This window comes from Pygoscelis adeliae, unplaced genomic scaffold (genome assembly GCF_000699105.1).
Source record: "Pygoscelis adeliae isolate BGI_AS28 unplaced genomic scaffold, ASM69910v1 Scaffold363, whole genome shotgun sequence".
NCBI classification, from domain to species: domain Eukaryota; kingdom Metazoa; phylum Chordata; class Aves; order Sphenisciformes; family Spheniscidae; genus Pygoscelis; species Pygoscelis adeliae.
In genome coordinates this window covers 122,265-132,053 of record NW_008824474.1, presented here as the reverse complement: position 1 = coordinate 132,053, position 9,789 = coordinate 122,265, and the positions used below count along the sequence as shown (strand labels likewise).

General features: G+C 36.1%; 1 protein-coding gene across 1 annotated transcript in view; it reads left to right on the top strand.

Annotated features, from left to right (window-relative positions):
• Nucleotides 1–8,163, top strand: part of CBLB (Cbl proto-oncogene B, E3 ubiquitin protein ligase) — a 129,350-nt gene extending 121,187 nt beyond the window's left edge. Inside the window, 2 exon segments of the mRNA XM_009321370.1 lie at nucleotides 1,417–1,536; nucleotides 6,862–8,163. Coding sequence (XP_009319645.1) covers nucleotides 1,417–1,536; nucleotides 6,862–7,124 — 383 coding nt within the window. The 3' untranslated portion in view covers nucleotides 7,125–8,163.
• Nucleotides 8,164–9,789: the final 1,626 nt, after the last annotated feature.

Here is a 9,789-nt window from a genome sequence, read left to right as displayed (position 1 = left end):
GACAAGCAGTCATGTGCAACTCCACGATAGCCTGACAGGTTGTCAGGCATTTGGCTGACCTTTGCGAATGATACTAGCTGTGGGATGAAAGTGAGCTAGTTTAGGTTGAACTGGAATGACCTTTTATGGAATGTTTTTTGTTATTCAGTCCAGTCTGAATGGGTGCCTCAATTGTATCACCTGATGCAGAAACGCATGCTGCGCCATTCAGTTCTAACGGGAATGGAGAGGAAAAATAGAAGCCCTCACACACAGATGCACACAAGCTCCGTTGGTCTGTGTGCAGTTCCCAGAAACATGCAGAGTTTTAAATTTTAAATTATATTTCCAAATAATCTAAGAAACATCACTGATAGTGTTAAAAACATTTAATAGCTTTTAGTTAAAAATCTGGAAAATGTATCTGTGGCCATGTATTGTTCTTCATATTTGCATAGTGAATACAATCTTATAGCAGCAGTTTTAATTAATCTTATAAGTGTCTACATCTACTTAGGCATACATGGTTGTGTGGACTGGTCTTTTCTTATTCATACGGTATTTCTAAAGCCATATTACTCACTTTGCATCTTATCAAATAAACTGCTGTAGGTGATTTATGATGAGTTTTTGATGATTGGTTTCCGTACAAGTCTTGGGGGTGATTTCTCAGCTATCCATCAGAGCCTGTCAGATTAGAAGAATAATCTCATCATCAACAACAGCAAAAAGTTGCACTCACATACAAACACTCTTATGAGTCCAGAGCAGAAGCCAGGTGCAGGATGATGTTAACACTTGCTCAGCTGCATCCTCAATAGCCAAATAGCCAAAAAAAAAAGGGCACGATATGCCAGGACTATATATTTCTCTCATTTTTTAAATTCTGTTCCTGTAATCAGCAGAGAGAACTGAAAAGCCTAGTCACAGCCTTTACCAGTCCTTGTAATATTTACCCGTAGCTGGGATTGTATGAATAGGAAATCTGCCCTGCAGTCTTTGTGAACTGCAAAGCTTAGACGTGTTACCAAACTCTAACCAAACTGAATAGCTGGGATATTTCTAATTGTGCTGCTTCAGGCTTTGCAGCCTCTGCCATGCTTTGCCAGCCACAATCCTAGCAGTGTCAGGGTTGGGTAATTGAAAGGTGCCCCATGGATGTAAACAGAAGAGCCACGGTCAGTGCAGGATAGACCACCTTTGAGCTGTGTTCTTGTTTTTGTCACTTCAAGACATAGTTATGTCTGCTATGCAAGCATTGAATTTGGATGTATACATGCGTATGCATGTGCTATGGGGAACACCTCTGTTTGGATTCATGGCTCCTCTGTCTGAAGGGAGGCTATTTTAAGCCTAGCTTCTATGCATCAGCCCTCCCTGTCCCCCAAATAATAATTCTAATTATTCTAAGACACCTTTTTTGTTCTGTTATTACAGATCCCCATTTTGATCCGATAACTGGTCATGTTCCTTTGCCACCTGCTCGTAGAGTAGCTGGAGAAAACATCAAAACAAATAGGACGTCTCAAGACTATGATCAACTTCCTCCCTCTTCAGGTAAGGTAGAAAACTGTTCTTGTAGAAAATTACAACTTTAGGAAGCAACTAACTTTCATCCATAAAGTCCAATAAGGTTTTTGTCATTCCAGGCAACAAATGGCAATGGTAGTATCACTTTACAAAAATATAAAATCATCAAAGGATAACAGAGATTAAAGTTCAGCAATAAAGGTAGAGGTGGCTACCTGTTGTCTGTAGGTGTACAGTTTCACCAGCTGCCAAACCCAATGCTTATGTGAGTTCTACTGTTCCTTATTTTTTGAGAAAGGCAGAAATTTTTCTGCCACCTTTAAAGCTCACAAGAGATCAGAAGTCCTGCAGGGACCATACACATCTCACTTCCATCTTTGTTTCATTGCTCCTAGAAAAAAAAAAAATAGCTTCACTCCCTAAAGTATTATTATTTTCTGATCTTTTTTGCTAATATGTTTGTCTGAAGTTCTAAGAAAATCTTAAAACGTTTTTTAATAAAACAACAAGAACCAAAACCAATTAAAATTCAGTCTTCCATTTGCAACGGAACAGGTCCAGTAGAAGCAATTCCTCTGCCATAGAAATTTTGCTTATGGTTTTCAGGCAACACAAATAGTATTTAAAGGAAAGCTACTCAAATTAATTAAAATAATTATAAAATATAATATAAAGTATTACCTGTATTTCAAAATACTTTCACCAATTCATAGACAAATTTTCTTTTCTTTAGATGTGCATGGTATATGAGGAAGGGGGAGGATTGTCCCACCTGCATCATTTTGCTGTGTGGGGAGACCACACAAAGAAAGAGCCAAGTGATGCTTTGAACCGTTATTCATTCTCCAGATAAGAGTGAATTGTGTGTGAAAACTCTTTTCTAATTAGCATAAAGAAATGAAGGGACTGATTTCTCTAGTTTTTCAGTTGTAATGATCATCCGTGTTTAATTGCAACAATCACAAGTGGGAAAATGATACATTTTTTAATTCTAATTATATCTCTCCTTAGGAATACGTAGTTCATCTCTGCTGTGGTGTAGGAATGAAAGAATATATTTTTCCACTTAAAGTACAGGGGAAATTAAGTAAGCCTGAAGAGTGCTACAGAATTTTTAACGAATAGCACATTTGAGAATTAGTGTAATGCCTTTGGTTAATAGTAGCACTTTTGGGAGGATACCTCTACTAATATAACAGTTTCTCTTTTTTTCCCATTGTTAGGAAACAAAAAAGTTTTATAATGCATGTTTTATATGTGACACTGTGAAGGATCTATTTGTCTTACAATGTTAACCTCGTTTATTTAGGGCATTTTAAATTCTTTTACAATACAAATTACGACAATGATTACCTTTTAAAGCTGTGGAGTTTTCCTGCAATTCTTGCTATTCTGTGGTAGAACAATTTTTAGTTTTTATAAATTACTGCAAGGTGTTTGCTAAGATCTTGGAGCTCTCTGATGTCACTTAATAAATACTTTTCTATCTGTATGTTTCCCACAGCCATCTTCTAAAACACCCACATGTGTCGACCTTTGCTGTAAATATCATTCTAAATCAGTATGACGTACAGCAAGATATTCAATTTAATTTCAATTAAATGAAAACTATGTGATAGATCATGTCATGCTCTTAATTGGAAAGTTGTTTTTACAGTGGCCGTAATTCCATAGAACAGAACTGATGAGCTTCAGGATGAACTGATTCACCTTCATCTATGATTTAAAAAGGCAATGGTAGCGGTGTGACTCTACTCCGAACTTTTGTTTTTGCATTTATTCTGAACTAATCAGTTCACTTAGGAAATTCTTCATTTCAGCCCTTTCATATGGTGATTCTTGGAACCAGCTGGAAAAGAAATGTAGTTCACTCTAAAATCTAATTATAATTTAGCCACTGGCTCCCTAGAGTAGCATGGGGAGTCCTTTAACCTCTGTGCTTTGGTTTGACTGTTTTTAAGATTGCTGTCATGATGTTTAACTGGATCGTTAACGTGTAATGAGAAATTTATTCTAATTCAGCAATGTATTTAGTATTGAACGCTTAAGAAATAGTTCTCAACTATGCACCTAACTATCCCAAAGGCATAGTTTTTCAAACTTCTTAAATACAACTTTTAAAAATTATTACAATAAAAGCAAGAGAAGGAGATACTGCTAATAGTTAGCATACTTTACCTAAGCACAGCCAATGATACTTGGGAAAGGTAGAAGAAAATCAGGCCTCTAATACAGATGTCTGCTGTTTTTTACTGAGTTTAGCTATTCTGAAAGAAGTGGATTCAAATGGCTAGTTAAGTATATTTTTCTGCTGCCTATTCACTCACCTGGCCTCATTAAAGCTCTTGCATGCAAATTTAAATTCCTTTACACGGAATTGTTGGGGGGCGAGGTTGTCACATGCTATTTCAGGGTGGATTTCCATTAACCCTAAGGGGACTAATCTGCTGCAGTAATGCAAAATATGAAGATCGTACCTAGGAGCTTGATGGACCAATACGTGCAGTTACTCCTTTCTGACTTTCTCCCGGCTCTGTCAGTTCCTTAGTGCAGATGTCCCCTGGGTATGCTTTGTTCCTGTACCCCAGTTAGATTAGAGGTAGCTGCTTGCCACTGCTCCACAGAGGGCCTTGCGCAACAAGCCTTTGTCACCTCGTTCTCTGACGCTTCTCAGTCTGTCGGTGAAAGACCATGGAACATACAGGAGAAGCAGCAAGGGAAGAACGGAAGAGGGCCATTTCACAGCAGAGAGGAACAGACAGTTGGTATCATTACAAATATCCTCCTCCCACTGTGCCACAGAGCTCTCACCTTACAACTTCTTCCGCGCTTTTTAAACACTTATTAAATGAGCCTGTCTCTGCCTTTACACTAACCTGTTACCTAAGGGTTAAGTCTAGTGCTGAATTACAGAAATGTGAGTGATAGAGGAACCTCCTTGCTGTAGAAACTGTTAATTGAATTACACAATTAGAAAATCTATTTGAATTTTTAGTTAGGCATCCACGGTGGCTGAAACATCAGAGAGGATGGGAGGTTGGGAAGGAAAGTCCTGCTTAAATACCTCTATCTCAGTGTCCAGATAGACATGCAGCTTAGGCTTAGTATCTTTAAGCTCAGGATCCAGGGTGATACCCAGCTTCAGCTAAAATTTTATGTGGATGTGAAGATAATGAAGGACATGTCAGCGCTTAAAAAAATAATAATGGGAACTGAGTTAGAGAGAGAGGGCTGAAGACCTTAAAGTGTCTGTGCTATAGAGAGATGTCACTGTAGTGAGAATAAAATGCCTATGCTGCAAACCTGCTGACAGAATTAAAAATTACCTTTCTAAATCATGTGATTGCATAAGAAGGTTTGTTTGGAAGCTGCAGCAAAGTGAAGGTTTTATATAAGAAATAACCAGTTTTAAGCCTGTATTAGACTGGGTAGAGCTAAAAATATTTCATGTAATATACACACAGAAGGATCTGATCTACGCATAAAGAATTTCTTCTGTAATTCAAGCCCAGGGGAAAATGTAAAGTTTGCAAATTAATTTTGTTTTGTCCTCTGTAGAAATGAAGTCCACAACGAAATGTGCGTATTAAAACAGTTTGAAATGTTTGTGAAAGAAAACTGATTGTTTTTAACATGATATACCATTATTTTAAATATAAAGAATATTCTTCTCTTAGTCTTGAGTTTTCTAAAATAAGTGAAATGAGAAATTTGAACTTGTTTCTGATTTGGTTTTTAGTTATTAACCGCATTTCCTGAGCTATAGTTAATTTCTCAAACCAGTGTGTTTCATGTATCTTCCACACCTTCATAGCAGGTTTGGATCTGCTTCAGGTGTGTTTACTAGAATGTTTAGCGTTTATATAATTCTTTTCATCTTCAGAGAGGAAAAAAATCATAAGAAATATGAAACAGCCCTTACTATCTGTAGGTTGTGTCATAACTATTTGCAAGGCAAATAGGCAATGAAATTAAAACAAAATTAATCTTAGCCCCTTACAGTAAATTTTTAGTCAAATTACTCTCATCCATTTCTTATATGAATATCACCATCTGGCTAAAAGTACTATTTGCTTATCTTCTTTGAATTAAGAAATGAAATTAAAATTTATAGCAACACTGTCATCTGAATGCATGGAAACTAAGTTGAGAGAAAAATACACCTAGGTTAGACGTTCACTAATGTGAACTATTTTCATTCATCTGAAGCGTTTAATGCACTCGGTTGAATTACAGTTCTCTCTATCCAGTGTTACGATAAGGTAGCATGTTATAACAGCAATACTAGAAATACAACATTCTTTCATCACTAAAAAACTGCCTCTGAAGTACTTAACACTGCAAAATGCCATTGCTGTCAGTATAGGTAAACAGGAAGTATCACAGCCAGAAATTCCTCTAATTTATCTATCAAAGTCACTGTTGATGGAACTTTTTAGAACCCTTTTTGAAGGATTACAAACTTTTTTTTTTCCCTAAATACTTTGCTCTTGAAAGTGTTTTCTGCTCTATGCCTGCTTGTATTTAAGCTTCTTATTGTGGAATCAGTGAGGATAAAGAGGTTTCAGTAAAGTACCAAGTTTACTTGAGTACGAAACTCTTGACTCTGAGAAGATTAGCAAGTTTTAATATTAGCTTTTTTCATCAGCACATCATGATTCTTAGCACCAGCATTAACTGTGAAGGTAACCTTTCCATACAAGAGGAGGAAGGGGATATATTTCCAGAGGAAGGATTGTGTTCTGTTCTCACCACTGAAAATAATTGGACTAGAGGTTTTTTTGAGAAACCAGTTATTTCTGTACTTATGCATAGCTGCTATGCATGAAATCAACTGCAATTGACTGAACAGAATCTGCAAGACATCCCAAAAAGTGAAGGATTTTTCTCCCTCAGGCATATTTGGCTGGATTCCTCTTCTGCACAACTTATGGTCCTGAATAAAATTGTGATCAAATGTGGATTTTTTTTTTTTTAAAAAACAGACTAAGAAAAAGTTCTCAAACTGTGGGTTGAGAGTGGAGAGCCTTTAAAATTTTGACTGGCTATTTTCACCATCTTTGCTGTTTCATCATACTTTCTTTTTCTTCCAACTTTGGATAATTCAGATTGTAACTTGCATGTTCCTACTGTATTATTAAAATAGTATTTCACTACATTATTTCCATTTTGGATGTTCTTGAGTAATTCAGCTCCTGTCCAAATTTTAAACTGAGATATATCAGTGAATTGAAATATCTCTTCATGTTTCTTTAGGATTTTACCTTTTAAACTGCTTCATGAGGCTTGACCTACCTGTAACACTATTTTAAGCCAATTTATAATGATTTCTATCTCCTTTATTTGAAACAGATGGTTCACAAGCACCAGCCAGGCCCCCTAAACCACTTCCTCGGAGGACTGCACCAGAAATACACCACAGGAAAGCATACAGCTCTGACAGTTCCACGGAAAATGTGGATGCAAAAATTGCAAAACTGATGGGAGAGGGCTATTCCTTTGAAGAAGTCAAGAGGGCACTTGAAATTGCCCAGAATAATGTTGACGTGGCCCGTAGTATTTTAAGAGAGTTTGTCTGTTTTCCTCCACCGGTCTCCCCACGTCTCAATCTATAGCAGCGTCAAGATATTCTTGGAGCATGTGAATTCTACATATACACGTGTGGATTGGGGAATGAGAGAAAGAAGAGAATGGAATATTTTTCTTTCATCCTTAGTAGAAGGGTGTTTCTTTCCAGCCATTTATCAAAGGCTCATGGCTGCTCTGATCAAGACTTATAAATATGCTGAGGCTCATGTATTTTTGCTAGCCATACTTTTTTAAATCAGGGTTGAACTGACAAAATAATTTAAAGAAGTTTACTTCCCTAGAACTTTTAATCTGTGAAATGCTTTTTCTTGTTTACAAGTTGGCAAGTTACAGTTTTCTAGTTGACGCCTGTACTATGTTCCTGTTCATATTCCCTTGTACTTGTGGTCAGTTCTGCTGTAGCATTCCCAACAGTTTCCATGCTGACCACCCCATCAACTAAATCATCACTTTCCAGACGTTCTGTGTTTTTTTTTCTTCTCTTACAAGATGCTTTAATTTTTTTTTGCATTTCAGCTCATCAAATGCAAAAAGTATGTGGCCTTCACTACTGATTTTTTTTTTTCTTCTGAGATTCCTTTGCTTTTGAGAGAGGAAATATCTGAATGTAAAATGCATTATTCTGTCTATGAACTGCCTTTTTAAAGGTATTTTGACAGTAATGTTGGGCAGCTTTCTGTTTAACATGAATTCCATGACCTGTAGTCCTCAAGGTCTTTTATACACAGTTTCCATAAAAAATTCCCAACCAACAAATAAAACACTTCACGCAGCAGTGATATTGAGTTCTGACATGTAAAAGCTTTTTCAAATTTGAGTATTTGATTGCAAATGTTCAAAAAAGCCAAATGCACATGATAATACTGTGTTTTGATTACACACTAATGGCACCAGATCTCTATAACCTATGTAAACTGAGGCATGCCAGACTAGAAGGAATCTTTTTGAATCATACTAATGGTATTCAGGTAAATTCCAGTTCTAGCTTCTGTAAAGTAGAATGCAGTTAATTTTTTGTTTGAGTGATTATCCTGTGGTTCATTGTGGCTTGGATCAGTTTGTATTAACATGGAAACTTTAAATCTTTGATGCACTGTTAATTCCTAATGCTACTGTAGCAATATTTTTTGCAAAGTTCTTTAGTAACCTCCTCCTCTGTACACTTTATTCTCAAGTATGTGTTTAATACCCAAATTCATTCACTCACTTTCCAGCTGCTCAGTTGGAAATACATTTTTGCTTTATGTGGTTTGTGATACTCCAGGCTTTGACATTTTATTTTTGAGCCCAAATTGATGCAAGCCAAATTAAAAATCTTCCCAATTTTAGAAAAGAGAGAGAGAAGACAACTCTGTTCTTAGTACGCTCAAAGTTAAGAGTCCAAATATTTCCAAAATAATTCTTAAGATTGCTGCTTTCTTGTTTCTTTAGGAAACTTTGAAATCTTCTTTTCTTTTATTACTATTGAAAAGACAAAACCATGTGGTAGTTAGAATATTTTTCACATTTTGAGATGTGACCAGTATATGAGAATTTTCAGTGTGCTAAGCTGGGTGTGAGGTATATATTTATTGTTCCCTTTCAGCTGTCAGTGTTCTCCTTCACTCAGAGCAAGTGGTAAAAGTTGCATCACTTACAGGGTCAGATCTCAGCAGCCAATGCATTTGTTTTAAAGATTTTATTTTTTTTTTAAAGACAGCAAATGGCTGAATTGCAGGATTCAAAATAACTGGGAACACCCAGTGGAAATTACTGTGATATCTCAAAGTCCATCATTTCATCAAAGAACTTATTCTTTAAAATAATTAAATAAATTATTTTGTAGCATCACAAAGCATAGTATGGATATCATTAATCTGCTTCAGTGATAAAAGGTGATCAGGAGAATTCAGGGTATAGGGAAGAGCTTCTGTTCATTTTGATTTAAGCAAATGATTCTGAGTTTGTGTCCTAGAAAAGGGCATTTGCAACGTCCTTTAAATGTACATTCCTTGAGTACAGCTTATGAACAGTTTTGGTTGAAGTTATATTCTGTGCTTTTAGTTCAAGTAAATCTCTCCTCTGTTTTGGGGGAAAGTTTTGTGTAGTCTTGAACCCTCTTGTTCATGTGGTTTCTTTACAACATCATCCTAGCATTTTAGCTAACTAAAAATTCAGAATGATTCATACTATTAAATCAAACACTACGGTTGTACTGGAATTACTTAAATGAGGTTCTAGCATAACTGCCAGCATAGCAATGACAACAGTGAAAAAAGAATGCTTTACAAGGATGAGCAAGCAATCTGCAGACTGAGTTTTGAAATTTTGAATTGTAATGGAGAACTCAGTTTCTTATTTTTATGCAGCAGCTTAGTATAAATGACAGCCTTATGTTTCAATTAGAGGCTGGAACTGCTGCCTGATAGATTAAGGTTTTTAAATTTTTCCTTCTTTTCTGGTTGTGACCACCAGTGACACTTCTTTTTTTTTATAGTATGTGTTAAAAAAAGCTTGATGAGGAATATTCTGAGTGGTAACTTGAAAAGAGTTCCATTAATCTTTAAATGAGTGTGCTAATAACACTTCTAGACAGTGGAATGTGAGGACTATTTCAAACCTGTTTTGGTTAATAGTTTTAAAGTCAAACAGAGTGAAATTGTTTTGCTAGAGTGTTATGTTTACTATGCAGGAATTAATAGACTTAAAGGA